This window comes from Panicum hallii, chromosome 2, assembly GCF_002211085.1.
Source record: "Panicum hallii strain FIL2 chromosome 2, PHallii_v3.1, whole genome shotgun sequence".
Classification (NCBI taxonomy): domain Eukaryota; kingdom Viridiplantae; phylum Streptophyta; class Magnoliopsida; order Poales; family Poaceae; genus Panicum; species Panicum hallii.
The window spans coordinates 718,032-736,280 of NC_038043.1; the positions used below are offsets into that span (position 1 = coordinate 718,032).

Here is an 18,249-nt window from a genome sequence, read left to right on the forward strand (position 1 = left end):
ATAAAAAATTAAAACTTCACTGATATTGCACCTGAGAGGTAAATGTCATTTTAGAAAGCATGTGCTACAGAACTTGAAACTATAGTTTGGAATATCTTCTCAGAAACAATAACTTCTTCCTTAAGTTATATTTGTAGAGTAAATTCTTATATAGTTGATGTCATACATCTTATTTATATTGTAGCATAATATAGAGCGCATGAATGCATATGCTCTCACTGAATTATGCTTGCAGACTCTTTCTCCTTGTTGCGAGGTGAAGAACATCTATTTGATGCCTTCTGAAGCTTAAGGTTGTTGCTGTCTTCTTTGTATCCAAAACATTAGAGAGCTGAGTTCAGCCTCATAAAATGGTAAACAATAATTTAGTTTTTACCCTGGTTTAGGGCTACTGCTTTGCCTATATTTATAAGTTTGATGCAGCTTGTTTTCAGATCATTTCCTGTTGAAGTAAGAAAGGTACATCGTTGTGAAGTTTCTGCTTCTTTCTGTTGTGTGTTTTGCAAGGATATGCAAAGGTCAGTTTACTCTTGTTACTTTGGTACATATTCCGGTCTTTTACTTTGATGTGCTGCATTTGCATACTGCACAAAAAAGGCCCTTTGTACCATGCTTCTTTTCTTATCTTTCTAGGTGCCTCTCCCCTACTTATCTATTCATAATTTCATATGGTTATCCTACATGTCAAGGTCTTATGATCTTATCTATAATTGTTCTTCCTCTGCTCTTACCTACTTATATGTTATGTTCTGAGTTATATTCTTTGTGTGCCTTCCTATCCATGTGTGTTCCTACTTCCTAGGCATCGATGTTTACGTTGGTAAACTGAACTCAAACCATCTTAACTGAATGTCAGAAACCAGCCAGGAGCCAGTTTCATCTTGGTCAGTACATAAATGTCCTGAATAGTTTGGTCATTAGAAACAGCAGGAGCCGGAGCTGCTCGCACGGAGCCGTGCCAAAGTGGCCCTATACTTGATGACCGCAAACTGTTTTATCTCCTACCTCCAACTTTAGTATCTGTCAGACTGCTTTATTCTGAGCTACCTATTAAAATGTTTGGTAGTTACTAATGTTAGTTGGCAAACTCGTAATATATGACTTGGGCTATGGATGCCATTCAGTTAGCAATATTAATAATGTTAAGATATTTGCTTGTACCATCCTTATATTAACGTAGATCCTAAATGCAACGTACGATAGGAAGCGCAAAGCGCGCGTAACGTTCCAGTGAACTGAATTCCTAGCAGATACTACTCGAGTAATTTTCATCCATCCCGGCTGGTTCCCAGGCCGCTAGCCCAGCAGGCGAGCGAGCTGGCCCTGCTGCCAGGCCCGTTATGCGCTTCTGGGCCGGCACGCACAAGCCTGCGTTTGCATTCTGATGAACACAAGGACTAGAGCAGATTTTTTAGTCAACGTTCACGAATCGAAGATCGATTTGTATGGGATATGAAAGCTCAACATCTTTTGCACGAATCGAAGACCTGAAACGACAGCAAAGCAAACCGTACTAAGACCCGATCATAGAGCATGAGGCTTGGCAAAGCAGATAAGTAGTTCTGGTTGCCACCGGTAAAATGATTCGATTGCCATTGAATAAAACCCGATCACAGAGCATGAGGCTTGGCAACTTACAAGGGTCATCAAAGGAGGCAATGAAAATTGTTTCTTCTCATGATCCCACCTTCGTGTAACAATATTTGATACTACATCTGGCAAGCAAACCCCACCTGTAGCCTGTAAATATACTGGTTCGTTAATGTAGTGAGATTCTATTGACAAAGTTGATGAGCTACACGTTATCTATCACTGAAGTTTCTTACCTGAGCTGAGAGTATTTCTGGATGAGATCTTATGTAGTGCTGACTCCCATTAATAGCGGCACTAATAACCTGGAAACCACTTCCAATTTCTGCTTGTGCTACTGCTATACAATGCGCACTTTGGGCAATTGCGTGAACCAAGTCAAGATCTCTTGCAGTTGCACCATCAATGGAAGATTGTCCAGGTCATGAAAGGTCAAATAGCACCAATATATATTTGTGTTTTGTTTATACTGTCAACATTTGCTTTCAGCTATCACAAAGCAAATGAATATACCTTGCAGCCATTACCTCGACCAGGTTGTGGGTATCCTGCATGCTAGCGCTGGTGACTCTGGGAGCTGCATGGAAACACTCTCCTCCCCTTGAGAATCTATCTGCCTGACCCCAAGAAAGAGCTCGGGGAAACTTGTGCTTCGACACCTCAGCATCTTCCCAGGTTGCCAGAGAAGGTGGCATTACCAGACCTCAGCAAACTTAGCGATATATTATTCTCAATTTTGATGCCAATTTGATGCACAAGTACCGACCCCATTCTTGTAATCGTTCAAACGTACATATATTAAATATGATAACAATTGATGAGCTACAGTGTGGTTTTTAATTATCTTTCCTGATCTTGTTAAAGGCAGACTGTCGTCACCACCATGAAGATGCAATGATTGATCAATATTTAACATGAGTGTGAAGAGTCCCGTGTATCCGACTTGACCTGTTTGGATCCATATTTAGGACTCGGCTTCTTGAGTGTCCCGTGTCTCAATAATTCGAGATTTAGGATCTGTTTGGATCCGCTCCCGTCACATCCGATGTTTGGATACCAGTTAGAAGTATTAAATAAAAATTAATTATAAAATCAATTGCACAAATAGAGACTAATTCACGAGACGAATTCATTAAACCTGATTAATCTATCATTAGCATGTTTACTGTAGCATAACATGGTCAAATCATGGATTAATTAGGCTTAATAAATTCATCCCGTGAATTAGCCTTAGTTTTATAATTAGTTTATATTTAATAGGTGTCCAAACATCCCCCCCCCGGTCCAAAGACACCCTTAGTGTCAATAAGTTGCCATCAGGATCAATTACTCTGTCTTGTGTTCAGAAGAGTAGTTTAAATAAGAAGCCTTTTCGCGGTCCGTAGAAGTGCCAGTTTTTACCTAGATATCATGATCAATTAGTATGTCTCTTCTCACAATATTTTCATGATTGTGGCCCAAGATTTATGCCAGGTTTACTTCTGTGCTAATTTTTGTGAAATCTCACTTCATGTTTGGCAAGCTTACCTAGAATCAACGTACTGAATCTTTGTGGAACATTGAATCATCCAGTCAATTCTGATTTTATTTCTGAGTTCGTCCAAGTAGTACTTTCAGTCTTTCATGGTATAATGGCAAAGATGTTCAAGGAAAAATTAATCATATTATGAGTAAAAATATTACTTGCTAGCCAGATTATATTAATAGACATCAACAAGCGATCTCTGTGCTTAAGAAAACTGTAAGTATGAGATTATCCTATTAAGATATGCTATTCTTTTATATTAACATTGAAATCGATTTTTAGGGGCTGGGGACCCCATCACCCGCCCCTGAAAATATTTTTCTATTTATTCCAAAAATTTATTAAATATTTAAATATAGGAAAACAAATTGATAAAATATGAAATTTCTACACTATGGTTATTATGAACTATAAATACAGAAAAAATATGTCAAATATATTTTAGTGTATATAATGATAAAGATTATGAAAATCTCAAAGTATGACTTGTGTTGTATGAGATATTTTATAGTCATATGGCTATATGTAGGACACAACTATTAAAGAATTTTATGATCTTAAACGATCTTAAATGAATAATGTATAAACTTAGATTTTACCACTACAACTTTGATATGGAACTACTCTACATTGAAAATTGTTTGAAAAAAAATCAAAACTTGTAGATTTTGAAATTAGAGAACTTATAATAATTTTTTAGACTAAATGACCTCAAATAAAAAAGTTATCAATTAAAAAATTTTAGGTCTCGTCAACCTCTACAATTTTGATATAAAGTTTAATTTCATCCGAGATCAAAAGTTATGAATTATTTTACGTGAGACTATTTGTAGGGGCGGGTCATGCCATCACCCGTTCTAAAAATAGTGGCTATTTCCAGATGCGGGTGATGGAGTTACCTCTCTCTAAAAATATATTTGTAGAGCGGGTGTTGGCATCACCCGCTCCAAAAATGGTAGTTATTTTTAGGAACGGATGACGTAATTACCTGTTTCTAACAGGGAAAGGTGAATCGCTACTGTAACTCCATTCTATTTCTATTTAGTAACTCCATTCTATTTGCAGGAGTAGGGGTGGATTATCTTTTAACCGCGAATACGGCGTCCCTCCGAATTTTTTTATAGTGATTCCAACTCAAACCGACACAAGCAAGTACAGATACCGTAGCGACTAGCAGCAGAGTCCACCGTCCCGTGCTCATCCACGACTCCTCTCGCTCCCCGTCGCCACCAAGCCAAGCCGTCCGGCCGGCAACATGACGCTTCCGGAGCTGATGGACGACGCCGTCCACGAGATCCTCCGCCTCCCTTCCGGACTCGTCCGCGTGCCTCGCCGCGCCTCCACCGTCTGCACGTCCTGGCGCCGCGTCCTCCAGGACCCCGCCTTCCTCCGCCGCTACCGTAAGGTCCACCGGCCACCCCCGCTGCTCGGCTTCCTCCGCTACCTCTGCGGGCACGACAACCACCTCGCTACGTAGTCACGGCGGCAGTCTGCTACTTTTCCTTGCAACGTAGCAGGACGGGTCCTGGGCGGGTTGGTGCCTGGCGTTATGGATGGAGGACGAGTAGACCAATGATTATTTTGCAGCCTAGCATAGCACCTCTCGGTGCAAACAGATTGACGAACCAACTCTGTATAGTGGACACTGCTTATTATTAGAATGGTTGGATCATAGCTGACACCATTTGTCCTTTAGTTTCCAGTGTAGTACTTTTGACAGGATTGGATGCAATTTCTGGTGATAATTTTCCTCCTTGCTAATGCCTATGTTCGTTGCAGCGTTCGAAATGTACTGCGAGGTACAATGCCCAAGAGAGACCTGTTGTGTTTGTTTCAGAAAATAGAAGTTCATCATTTTTTGGCGTCTCGTAGCTTTAAGATGTCCTGTTATAACAAGACTGCTGTGGCATATACTAAATAGACTAGCAATATTTAGCTAATTTGAGTATTTGACATCAGTAGCTATTGAAGGGAACACACCTTCACCTTGAGTTTGTTTTCTCTATTATTGTAGTTTAATGCAATCATATTGTGCCAAAGGTTAAAAGATGGTGTTTCTTGGTTCAATTATCAAGTAATGGCTAGATATCTCCGTGGCTTTCCACGAACCAATCCAAGTATCTTACGGATGAAACAGGAATCTATACGAGTTTGAATACATATCATTTCGTCGACCAACTAAGTGCATCGATACTTGCGTAAATCACAGGAACAAGATTGGAACATGGCACAATTCTAATCTACTTCAATACGCAGGGGGTTTAATTAGCATCCTGTAAGCCAATTTGATCCATAAGCATACCATGAACAATTTGGTAGAACAGCAGAAACAAAAATGGTATAGTAACACTTGTGGTGCCTTGCGTCAGTCAATAGAGTACAGAGTTGAACATTTGGGTGCAGTAGCAACCGCTAGTGAAATCCAATCACAAAAGCACAGCCTAGTCATCAATACCGTCGCAGTAGCACAGAGGAATCCTTCAAATTGCGACAGTAATACCTGACTCGATCTACCTAACCCATATCGTTTCACCTACGAAAACCAATCAAGAACTTGGATCTGAGGTATTGCAAATTCGCTAGTCGACCTATCCAAATCCTAAGACCCAAGAACCAAGAACCCTAGGACTGACCCAAATCAGCAGAGAGGGGGGTTGACGGAGGAGATGGATGCCTCTGTTCCACGTTGGTTTGGTTCCCAGGCCGGGGTAGGCCGGTATTATTTCCAGACCGGGTTGCCGTTCCCGGTCCAAACGCCGCGTCGGTGTCGGTGGGTCGACCACGATTCCTTTTCCACTCATCCCCAATCAGCCCTGTCCCGTTTCCATGGGGCCGGGCGGCGAGGAGACCGCCGCCAAGCGCGCGAATCCCTCCCCCGCCGGCGAGGACCGCCTCAGCGCGCTCCCCGACGATGTCCTCGTCCTCATCCTCCTCCGCCTCCGCACTCCCGAGGCAGTCTGGACCAGCGTCCTCTCCCGCCGCTGGCGCAGCGTCTGGGGGCTCCTCTCGGAGCTCCGCTTCTCCTACCCGGAGCCCCACGGCCTCCGCGACGCCCTCGCCGCCTCCGCGGTGCCCCTCCGCTGCCTCCTCGTCGGGGGGCTGCGGGGCGCCCCGGCCGAATCCATAGCGACCTGGCTCCCCGCCGCCGCGCGCCGCCTCTCCGGCGATCTCATCCTCCTCGACAAGGGTCCGGAGAGATATGCCAGCGGCGGTGGCGGCGGAGGGGAGTCCGAGGAGAGAGGCGCCCTTGAGCTGCCCTGCTTCGAGAAGGCCACCTCCATCTCGCTCGACCTAGGGTGCCTCGGCCTCTCCGCACCGCCCGCCGGGGTCTTCGCCCGGCTCACCGAGCTCTCCCTGAGCGGTGTCCGGTTCCATGGACCGTACGAGCTCGGCGGCGCCGTCTCTTCACCGCGGTGCCCGTGCCTGCAGAAGCTCACACTACAGGACGTTCAGGGGCTGGACAATCTCGCCATCAGTTCCGACTCTCTCAAGCTGGTGGCGCTTAAGCACCTGCGTGGCTTGTGGAAGCTCGCCGTCGTGGCGCCGTTGGTCAAAGAGTTAAGCGTGGTGAGGTGCTTCTTTTGTGATCGGACTCGACAACCGGTCGCAAATATCTCGGTTCCTCAGCTGGAATTGCTCACCTGGGTGGATGCATATGATCCAAGCTCCATGCATCTTGGCAAGATGGAGAATCTCAAATGGCTGAGCACCATTTTTTTGGTATATGGACGAGAGGGCCTTGCACAAAATCGTGCGTGTCTGATGTTCGTGTCGCGTGTTAAGGTCATCAAACATCTTACTCTCATACTGGCCTATCTGCAGGTGAGTTCGCTCCAGCTCTTGTTTCGAATTGTCATTGTGCGCATTATGTTTTGACTTAGATGGCATATATTTGAGAATTGGACAGGATTATCCATCCAACTGTCCTGTGTCTATGTGGCATGGCAGAGAAAATTGAGTCACTGCTATTAATGAAGTAACTAAGGCAAACTAAATTCTTTATTTTGAAAAATAATAGTTTCGCTGTGACATTGAAACAAGTGTCCTAATCAAGTAAGTTGGATTGCTTGTCCAATACAGCATGTGGGGAATATACATTTCTCTGGATTATGCTGCTATCTCGGAGTATCCATTAAAAATTCTCAATTGTTTTGCTTTGCTTTTGTCCCCGGAACATCTCTGAGCACACTCACTCTTTCACTCTTTTTCCTAAATTTAATGAGATATGAGATCCAGAACATTTTGTACAGAATTACCAGTACAGTACTTTCTAGGCTTGCAGTGGCAGGTTTTATCATATAAATTTTCAAGTGACCTTGTTAGCTTAATAACAGCCATTCCCTTCATGCTGGCACCATTGGCCAATTAGATGTTTTTGCCTCTTTCCCGCTGTCATATATAATACTATTTCTTTATCTGATGTTATTCCGGTACACAGAAGATAAATAGCTACCAATACTTGATGGAAGACATGACAATACTCCCTGACACTATGTCTTTGCACCTGATTCTTTATGCGGGAAGGCATTCCTTTGGGGCCTGCTCATTCCATATTCTCAGGATGTGTCCTGGTATAAAACGGCTGATAATGGAGTTCTGTGATTATTTCATCGGGAAGGTAAGGCTATCCTTTGTCTAAACTTAGGTTACCAGGGAAGTAACAAAAAGCTAAATCTATTTCCATTCACCAAGGCGTCATCTGCTAGTGGCCCTAAGTTGCATACTTAATTTTTTTAGTTCCAGAATTGTTTGTTCTGTGCTAAATAAGGCCAGTATCTCCTAAAAGTTCCTAATGACAATGCTTTGGTGTATCATTTTGAGATTGGAGTGTAATGTCTGGGTTACAAATAAATTTTATATTTTAATTGTTGTTAGCCTTTTTAAAAAATATGGCTCTGGACAGCAAGCTGACTCAGTTGTTGCATGGGAGGCTCTATCTTGATATAACACCCATCAGATAATAGCTAGTAAGCCCCAGGCATGTAATCTCTAAAAGGTTCCATACTTCCAATCAATAACCTAAATCTCTAAAAGGTTCTGTACTTCCAATTGCTTGAGGATCTGTGGAATTTTAATAAGCAGGGAAACATCTGATGCAAAAGCAATAATCTGTGAACATGTGCACAAACTAAGTAGGGGCCATTCACCTCTTATGCTACAGCTTTGATGGAACAAATTGGGGATAAACTGTGTCAGCGATTATAACAAGGACCACATCAAGGACGGGCATGTTCAGCAGCGGCCCAGTGACATGATAGCCTAACTCTAGCCTCAGCCTCCTTGTGGGATCGCAGTGTAGATGTGGGGTTGCACTGTGCTGATGAAGCAGCTGGGGCTTCTTTCTTTTTTGCAAAAATGATGTGTTCTTAAAGGAAGTCAAACATAAAAGGCGGGTTATCGAGACTTCCAATTTAGGATCCAATTGCTCTGATGGAGTTTGTTCAAGTACCTTCAGCATCTGATATTTCTCCTCATTGATATTCATATATGTTCATTATACCACTTTCTCTTAGCACAGAGAAGTGATGTTTCTGCAATCAGTTGGCTTCCTAATTTCCTAGTAGAATCCTTTTGCTAATGTTGATGTCTTAATGGCATACCTCTAAGGCTCTAAGTATTCAGGCTATCTGATAATTATTGAGCTTCCTCTCTTTTTGTGTCTTCCAACAATATCAGTTAATCTTAAATGAGTTAATTTGCTTCTGTTTTCAGACACAAGCTGAATGCCCACAGGGCTGCATTTGTGGTCAGCCATCAAACTGGAAAACTGAGGAGCTCAAGTTGAATTGTCTCTGTGAAGTGGAAATCCGACAGTTCAGAGGGTCAGATCATGAACTTGTTTTTTTGAAGCGACTATTCACTTCGGCAACAGGCCTAAAAAGGATAGCAGTAGCTTTCAATGATTCAGTTGCTGAAAGCACGACCAAGGAGTTGTGCAAGATGTTGCGAACCTTCTCCAGGCCAGAAATATGCATGGACTTTTATGTGTATCAGAACAAGGTTAAGGTGTTGTATGCATCTGAAGACTAAGGCGCTACTTCAAGCGCTAGGCATATTTTCTTTTTTCAGTTTTCTGTATGGCATGTACTCGGATCCTTATAAAACTGTTAAGATCCATCATTCTATGTTTTCAATTGCTTTATGTTTGGTTCTTAATGATGAAGGTTTAAGCATTCTTTTCACGAGCTGGAAGTGCATATGATCTTAATGTTGGTATGCGGAAGAGTGGAAGGGACCATCTTTGTTTGAATGGTCTCTCATGTATCTCTGTTTGCTAATCCATCTTGCCTTTGAATTTAATTACACATCTTCATGATGTATTCAGTTCAATTTACTCAATTCAGTGTTCAGGATTCCAATGTTCAGTTCAGTTTTCTTTATACAATTTTCAGATTCAGAGGTATGTTCTTGAGCAATCTGCTTCCAAGTTCCAAGTTGCAATACCTGAACTGTATGTCTTGCTTGCGCGTCAACCAAGTTGCAATACCTGAACTGTATGCCATTGCAGATGTTCTTCAGAAGTGAAGAGCAGGGTAAGTTTCAGCTACCGAGGGAGAGTTTAGTTTCGGATGGTTTCGGAGGGCTCACTTTAGCTCTGTCACAGAATCTTATCATTTAGGAGTATTAAATAAAATTTAATTATAAAATTAATTGCAAAACCTCTAGACTAATTCGTGAGACGAATCTATTGAGATATATTAATCCATAATTAGTGGATGGTTACTATAGTATCACTGTTATAAATCATGGATTAATTAGACTTATTAAATTAGTCTCGCGAATTAGCATCCATCGGTGAAAAAAATTTATAGAGAGATCTTATTTAATAATCTAAATAGTAAGATTTTTTTTGTGGGACGAACTCATGCAGGTTGAGCCTGACTACGGCCTCGCCGGGAGCTTGAGCAACATGATGGAGACAACGAACGGCACGCCGTTCACGGTGCACCGCCGTTGTCCTGCGACGGCGGGCGACGAGCTCGCAAGCACCAGTACTCGAAGTCGGGTTGGGCCGCGCCGCGCTGGCCGTGAGGTTCCACAGGAACGACCGCGTCTGGTTCATGGACCAGTCGTACTACCCCGGCAGCGGCCCCGGCGCCCTCGCCGTGGCGCTGGCTTAGTCTAATGGTGGCTTGTCAAGCTTGACGAGGATCACGAGCGACTGGCCACCAAATCTCTGTTTCACGCCGACGAGGTGATGGCATCCGCACAGATGAAGATCACCGGCGTCGAGATGAGCTCTCCACTCGGCGGTTTGCTTAGCGCTCTGGGAGAAGTTTAGTGGAGAGCTGGAGCGGATCGTGGGGTCGGTGTCGGAGAAAATCTCCAGCCGGGTGGCGGAATGCACCCGCCTAATCCTAGTCTAGGATGAGTTTGGGGAAAGTCTAGAGATGCTTGATCAAGAGGCGAAAGAACACGAAAAGCACACAGAGATTTAGAGTGGTTCAGTCCGTCGGAGCGTAAACCTTACGTCCATTGTGCGTTGTATTGCTTATGAGAGCTTGTGGAAGCTTGAGAGTGTATGTAAGACTTGGTGGTGTGAGAGTGACTTGGTTCAAGGGGAACGCGTACACTGCGCGGGGTCCTGACAGGTGGACCCGGTGACATATTAAATAACATACACATTGGAGCCTTAAATGCTACAGATTCGGAAATCCTGCTCTTCAGCCCCCGTGCGTATCCTCTACCAGGGTATGGTCATGCACCGTCTCGCTTGCACAGTGCCTGCTGACAGTGACATGTACAGTAGAAGACATACTGTCACTATTGGATCAATTCCCGCTGACGAGCGAAGGGGCTACGTTGACTTGCTGTGCTGTAGCCTCTGCGCACACTGTAGCAGCGCACGCCGCAGCCCTCCTGCAGCAGATCATAATTACCCTTTGCTCACGCGTGTGGCGCTGTGATGTGACTACACACCGCCCACCTGCGCGCAGAGCACGGTGATGCGACGCGCCGCCTCGGTAACAGGCGGGCTTACCATGGTGTCAGCATACCTGCCCAACGTGTCAGTGGGCAGCCCATGCCCTATCTTGGGCACGCGCACCCCATCTACCCGCATGGCGTCCCGCTGAAGGCTTACTGCCACCGGACACGTGGCAGAGCTGGCTTAGCAACCGCTTCCTCAGGGGCACATGGCGGCTTCGGACCTCCTCCCCGGAGGGAAGGGAGGTCCGGCCCCCGAGGCTGTCCCAGGTGCACAGGCCCCCAGGGGGTCCGGCCTCCACACGTGGCGGCACCGGACCACTCCGCGGTGGTTTGAGCCCGTGGTGGCTGTCAGATCCAGGGCCACGGGACTGTGTACATAACGTAGTTTAAACAGGCTTAAGAGATTGAGTCTATCTTATCTCTTATTTATCTTATTTATCTCTTATTTATCCCGTATGAGTAGGAGATATAACTAGCCGGTACAGAGGGAATCTACTTGGGGTATGCTCTGGTACGATTCCTCGGCTAGTATCGGTTAGGATTCTTGTAACCCTGGCCTCCCGGATATATAAGGGGGGATAGGGACCCTCTCAAAATAAGATCTCCATATCATTCTATACCCAAAACAATACAAACCACCACACAGGACGTAGGGTATTACGCACCTCGCGGCCCGAACCTGTCTAAGTTTTGTGTTCCTTGCACCTTCGAGTTTCTGATCTCGGCGTCTCCTCACCTAAACTTACCACCTTGGGTATATCTCTCGGTGGGCAGTCGGTAAAACACCAACAGCTTGCGCGCCAGGTAGGGGAGTGCATCGAAGATCTACCGGTGAACTCGATGGCATCTTTCCAGTTCACCAGGTCAGTACCTTCTTATGGTACAACTTTCATTTTTGGCTCATGGGTCTGTGTCGCAGATGGCGAGGGCGATTTCCATCGTTTCCTCGTCGACGTGAAGCCGAAAACCCCCGCAGCGTTTTCTCAAAGCGACCTCGACAAGTTCGTTGATGATCTCGATGATTTGTCAATTCATGGGTCCGCGACGAGGGTCGAGGAGGAGTCTGCTTCCGGTACGACTTCATCCGGCGCTGCAACAACTTTCCTTGGGTTGGACTTGTTCCAATCTGAGGACTCGCGTAGCTGATCACGATTCGGCCAACGCGATTTGGCCACTGATCTTCAGGAGGCCAACAGCTCCGAGTCCCTCTCCATATTGGAGGAGGACTTGGATTCTCTGCTCCAAAAGCCCGAAGCCACAGCACGTCGGGGGGCTTCGGGTTGTTTTGGTGCCAACAGTCTAATGATCACCTCCACTCCGGAGGGGCGCTTCGTGCATTGGAAGGGCATGAGCCTTTCCGATCTACTTGAAGCCGATGATCGACTTGTGGGACACCTCGAGCCTTTGCCTTTCCAGGAGGGCAGGCCATTGGCCACCGTGGCGGAAGAGTCGACTGAACTAGTTGACGCGAGCTCTGATGAGCTCATCTCTCGCCAGGTGCTGATGGCGGAAGAAGGCGAGGATGATGGCAGTTTCCCCAAATTCGATGTTGTATCTGAAGATGAGATCACAGCCAACGCCGGCGACGAAAATGACACCGATCATGAGGCACAGAGGGCCAGGAACAGAGCCCGCACGATCCGACGGAGAAGGGTCAACGAGCGCAGGCGATCTATGCATCGCGAGCTTGACCCTAAATTTACCGCCGTAAGCAAACGGGGCTTCAGGACACCGATGGCCAACATCGCCAGGGTTACGGCCATACTCGAGCGCGGTAACAATCCGAATGTGCGTCAAGTACTTCTTTACGCGCAGAGGGCCTGGATCCAGCTGGATCAGCAAAACCCAGCGTCTATCGTCAGGGAGGAGCGCGTGGGCGAGAGCCGGAGCCAGGCTCACAGCCGAACGGCCGGCGGTCGTCCTCGACCTCAGCCCAGCCACAATGACGACAACGCTCGCGGGAGCCAGGCCCCTGGCGGGAGGCAGCAGCCACCTCCAGGGGGTAACCCGCGATAGGCCAATCATCAGCCTCCTCCAGAAGACCTGCGCCGGCACATCAATGAAGGCCACGATGCGCGGTCCGTGATCGACTCCAGGCGAAAGGTTAGCGAAGAAGTCGAGACCGAAGGTACTGACTGCAGCGACCGTTTCCCAGCTTTTTCCGCACGGTTCAGCAGCTACAAATACCCTGAGGGCTTCAAGCCGATCGGCATCACCAAGTAAGATGGCAAGCAAACTCCTCAGTGATGGCTACATTGCTACTCCACGGCCATTGAAGTTGCAGGGGGCTCCAACATCACCAAGGTTGTCTACTTCCCGATAGCTTTGGACCCTGCACCGCTCACGTGGCTGGAGAGCCTCAGCAACAACTCGATCGACTCCTAGGACTGGCTCAAGAAGGTCTTCATCGACAACTTTCAGGGGGCGATCGCTCGCGCAGGTACTCGTCATGATCTTGCTCAGTGTAAACAGGAACGTAACGAGCTCCTGCGGTCCTACACACGTCGCTTCTTCGACGTTCGTGCTACCATCGCGAACATCTTGGAGGACGACATCATCGACTACTTCTACAATGGCATCACCAACCCATGCATCTACAGAGACTTCGGGCGGAATAGGCCGAAAACTGTTGCGGGCCTTCATGACACGATGCACGACTGGTCCGAACAGGAGGAGAAGATGCGGGAGTGGTTCCCGCGGCGCCAAGATAGCAATCTGAGGCGTCCAAATGACAACCGCAACGACAAAGGCCAGCGGGACTGTTCGGGTCCAACCCGAAAGCGCAAGCCAGATGATCTCATCGCGGCTGTGGATCGTCCCTCGTGAGGCAAGAAGTTGACGATGCAGGTTGAGTTCGAGAAGCTCCTGCAGAAGAAATGCCCATGGCATCTAGTGCCAATCACGCGGCCATCGACTATTACCACCTTCGGAGGACATTCAGCAATTTCGGTGGTGGCAAGAAGAACAAGAAGCCAGTGGACAAGGAACCCGAGGATGACGACCAAGAGGACCAAGGGTGTAACGCGAAGTTCCAAGATGCTTCGAAGACCGTCAACGTCATCTTCGGGGGGATGGAGATTTCGGCTCCAGGCGGGTCCAGAAGCTGCTTCTCCGGGAGATCATGTCCATCGAGCCGGCGGTACCACGACCACTCCGTTGGTCCCCATCTCATTCTCCCGTGACGATCAGTGGACGAGCTTCTCGGAGCCTGGTAAGTTCCCCCTGATCCTAGATCCAGTGGTGGCAGAAGTCAGGCTCACCAAGGTGCTCATCGATGGTGGGAGTGGTCTCAACTCCATCTTCGCCAGCACTCTGAGGAAGATGGGTCTGGACTTCACGGACATGCTGGTTCCGAGCAAATCCCCTTTCTATGGCATCGTCCCAGGTAACGCAGCACACCCACTGTGGCAGAACCAATCTGAATTATACCGGCTCAAGTACGCGAGTCCACTTCCGAGGGCTCCATCGTGCTTCAAACGGTATAATCCCTTGGCCTGTCGGGTAACGTCCCGATAAACCACCGATACACAGGATCAATAAGGTTACCTCACACGAAGGTGAGTCCAGAGATACAATTACCATCATAATTTACATTATAGGAATTTACATTACAAGAGTTTATAAAAGTAGTACAAAGTTTCAAATTTAGAGAAAACAATTCAAACTGTTTACGCTATGATTTTTAGCAGCGGAAAAACATACGCGATGATCTACAGCACGTCGTTAAGACGGATGCCATGCTAAGCCCGAGCATGACATCGCTCGTTATCACCAGTGCTGGCCGGGGACGGATCCCATTCCACGGACCAACCTTTTGAAAGAGCACAGGACCAGGGCAAAGGAAAAGTAGGGTCTTCAAGACATAACCTGCAAAACATATAACTAGCAAGGCTGAGTATACTAATACTCAGCAAGGCTTACCCGGGATTGGGTATACTTAGCCCATAACTAGACTTATGAGAGCTTATAATGGTTCTGGGTTTAGTTTCAGCTGAAAAGCAACAAGAGTAGATCCTTAATTTCAACTTTTACTTTTCAGGTTCTAGTTGATTATCCTTTCTAGGTGAGCACCTATAACTACTCAAGCATGGTAAGATCTTTATCTCAACCATCAGTATTACTCATCTTATAGTTGCTCTTGTTACTCTGTGTGATAAAGGGATCAAGCAGTCTCAATCTTCGTGAGAAGCGGACGATTCGAATCGAATTTAACCTTGCAAGGTAAACCTAACTCACACGCTTCGAATGCCACAGGGTCATTCCGAAGCAACCGTTTGCCTTTCATTCCGACTCGTGGACAGGTCCACCACAAGCGACTGCAGGAACATACGCACACCTAATGTGTGCAGGACATACGTCTGTAGCGCGACTACAAAACCCGTATTCCTGGTTGCCCTTGCAACACGTATTTCCTCAGTCGAACGTAAGTAACCAGAAGAAGCAAATCGAGTGGTGGGAGGTATGTCCACTCCTCGGGCCGATTGGCTACTAGGCTTACCGCTTACCCATAACTCACGGCATGTGGTTAGTACTTTCAAACGCTTAACCCCGATCGGCACACACCGCGACCTTATCAAAATTCATCAACACAGACGGGGTATCACCTCAACCATAATACCGCACAAAACTCCCGTCCGGCATCCTTATAGTGAGAACAGAAATGTAAACATTACAACTCCTATATCATGCGAGTGACAGGAAATCACCCGACTTCTACCGGCCCTATTAGCATAGCAGCTAGTCGGACTCAAGTACTAGTATCCATCACATTGGTTCCTAGGAGAATGCAACTAGGGTTTCAAGCAATTCCTAAGAACTTAATGCATAGAATACGTAAATAGATATAGATTGCAGTATAATTAAAATAGTGGGTTATGTCCGGGGCTTGCCTTTACTGGTGGGGCTGAGGTTAGTCAAGTTAATAACGTCCGAACTTTGGTTCGGGCCTTCCGAAAATTCCCTGATGAAGTTCTTGAGGTCTTCAGAACAACCTTCTTCTGGTTCCGGGATCTGTAGGAATTTTCACGGCTCGATCCACGATCAGCTTGTAGACACCTTCGGCAAAAGCAGTCGGATCTATATGATATGCAAGAATATAAAATTAAAGAATGTATAGTCTTCTTATTTTATTTTACGATAAACTGCAATCCAGAAGGTTAACACTCGAGAACTCACGATACAAGAGGGAAACCTAAGTCTTGAATCCTAAACATTCAACTCATGACTAACCTGACTATAGCATTGATTTAATTGAAAGCAAGAATTAAGATACTCAATTTATTCAAATTTGAATGTGGAGCTTGGACAATTAAGGTTATAAAGTTTTGAAAATTTAAACACAGATCAATCGCATACTTAACTAATTCTAACTAAAAGATCTAATTAGATAAGCTTTACCGAATAGACTAGATTTAGCTAATTATAAAATAAATTGAATTGATCAACTTAAAAGAATTTAGATTACAAAATAAACTTAGGTTTGAAAATTCCATATCAATTCATGCTTAATCCATAGGGATTGCATATCAAAAATCAAGATCAACACAGTTACCATGCAGGAGATATGAATATTACATTTCATTATCTTAGATTTAACAAAGATTCAAAACTATTTGGTTTCATATCAAACTTATTTAATAGAAGTTGTAGAGTTCAAAATCTAGTTTCAAACAAAACTGGTTTTGTAATTTTTGGAATTTCCTACAATTTTCTATTGAATTTACAAATCAGAAATACCATTCACATGAAATAACAAGCATCCCTTTACTTCTATTTTAAATACGGAACAAACCATATACTTTCATAACATGGTTATAAAACAAAAGTGATAGGGTTTAAAATGAGGATTCAAATCCAACTGGTTTCATATTTTTTTGAATTTTCTACGATTTTCTAGGGATTTTACAAGTCAGCAGCATCACTTCACATGAAATAATAAAAACCTTTACACACAGGTCCTCGAACTGTACTGTTTCTATGGGTCTACGCTTCGCAGAAAACCCCCTGAGTTTGCTTAAATTGCTGCACGAGGTCCCTTATCTGCAACAAACAGAGGAGGCGCTGGGTCGATTCCATGGGGGAAAAAAAATGAATCCTGTACAGGGGAACAACGCAGGGAGACGCCTCACCAGTTGGTCGCCGGGGTGGGGTCGAGCAGCACTCCAGGGGTCCGTTTTGGGGATTAGAAAGTGTGCAGGAAGGACTGGAAGGGGCCGTCGGCGTTGGGGGAAAGCGGAGCTCAGAGGCGCGGCTGCCCCGGCCGGGGAGGTACAGGCGCGACGCTGGGCAAGGCCAGGAGGGCGCTACTGCCCTGGTGACGCGCGGTACAGGGCAGCGGCTTGGACCCAGGGGCGATGGTTGGGGCGGCAAGAACAGAGGGGCGACGGCGCACAGTAAGGAGAAAAGAGGAGATAACAGGCGGCGGTTGCAGTGGGAGATGCACGAGAGTGGAAGGAGGACAGGAGCTGCAGTGCACGAGAGGGAGACAGCACAGGTGCTTGCGGGAGGAATTGAGGCGCGGTGGCCTGAGATGGCCTGAACGGCAGTGGGATTTGCTCAGCTTGGCTTGAACAGGATAAGGAAGAAAGGGATAGGAAGTAAGCAACGTGAGGATAAGGCCACAGGGAAAGCGGCAAGGAAAATGGATCAGCTAGAGCTGGGCGACGCGTGGAGAATTTGTAGCAGGTGGTGGCAAGAACGGTCGGCACAGCGGTGGATTGCAGAGCAGGAACAGAGCAGCGCCAGAGGAGGAAGAGAAAGGGAATTTCCCGAGGACTAGTTTGTAATTTTAGAAAATTGCAGGGACCTCTCGGTAAAGACAAATTTAACCACTGTTCTAGAGCTCAAACGAAAATGTGACCAAAATGAAAGTTGTACAACTTTTTAAGTTCTACAACTTTGTTTTAGGGTTTAAACTCAAAAACTCAAAGTATGCATCTTCATTTTGAAACTTTGGACTAACTTTAAATTTTATATAGATTTGTCCTTGTTACATATTTTACACACAACTTGGGCCTAATTGCAAGTTTTTCGAACTGTCATGATTACTTGCATTCTTATAATTTGGCCCCTAGTAACTTTTGAAAATTACTTTTGTAACTCATGCATTTTGCACAAAAGGACTCCTATTTTTATAAAATTACACATAGGGTCTTATTGCTACAAATACATCCAACCTTATACAAATCAACACATGCATTACATTT

At 45.8% G+C, this 18,249-nt stretch overlaps 2 protein-coding genes across 5 annotated transcripts in view; one reads left to right on the plus strand and one right to left on the minus strand.

The window, feature by feature from the left end:
* LOC112879458 overlaps window positions 1-17,886 on the minus strand; it is a 32,914-nt gene extending 15,028 nt beyond the window's left edge. The window contains exons 1-3 of one of the 3 annotated variants that reach the window (XM_025943712.1): window positions 17,173-17,886; window positions 17,014-17,083; window positions 15,934-16,120 (exon numbers count right to left, since the gene is read on the minus strand). The gene's annotated coding sequence lies outside the window, so the exon portion shown is untranslated. Of the gene's footprint in view, window positions 1-1,638; window positions 1,741-1,826; window positions 4,645-15,933; window positions 16,121-16,986; window positions 17,084-17,172 lie in introns of those variants that run through there. The other 2 variants (XM_025943711.1, XM_025943713.1) reach the window with 2 other exon arrangements.
* On the plus strand, window positions 5,797-9,300 carry LOC112879456. Of its 2 annotated transcripts, none has more exons than XM_025943707.1 (3): window positions 5,797-6,937; window positions 7,557-7,733; window positions 8,828-9,300. In XM_025943707.1, exons 1-3 carry the CDS (start codon window positions 5,942-5,944, stop codon window positions 9,143-9,145), a joined length of 1,491 nt encoding a protein of 496 aa, XP_025799492.1. In that variant the 5' UTR covers window positions 5,797-5,941; the 3' UTR covers window positions 9,146-9,300. The 2 variants fall into 2 exon arrangements, with proteins under 2 accessions (XP_025799492.1, XP_025799491.1); XM_025943706.1 differs by having other exon boundaries at window positions 5,800-6,937; window positions 7,554-7,733.
* Window positions 17,887-18,249: the final 363 nt, after the last annotated feature.

Bases quoted from the DNA above. Each gene is read 5' to 3' on its own strand.
- LOC112879456 (XM_025943706.1), top strand. From the start codon at position 5,942: ATGGGGCCGGGCGGCGAGGAGACCGCCGCCAAGCGCGCGAATCCCTCC. The intron at 6,938-7,553 runs GTGAGTTCGCTC...TCCGGTACACAG, and splicing joins TCATACTGGCCTATCTGCAG to AAGATAAATAGCTACCAATA. The intron at 7,734-8,827 runs GTAAGGCTATCC...TTCTGTTTTCAG, and splicing joins GTGATTATTTCATCGGGAAG to ACACAAGCTGAATGCCCACA.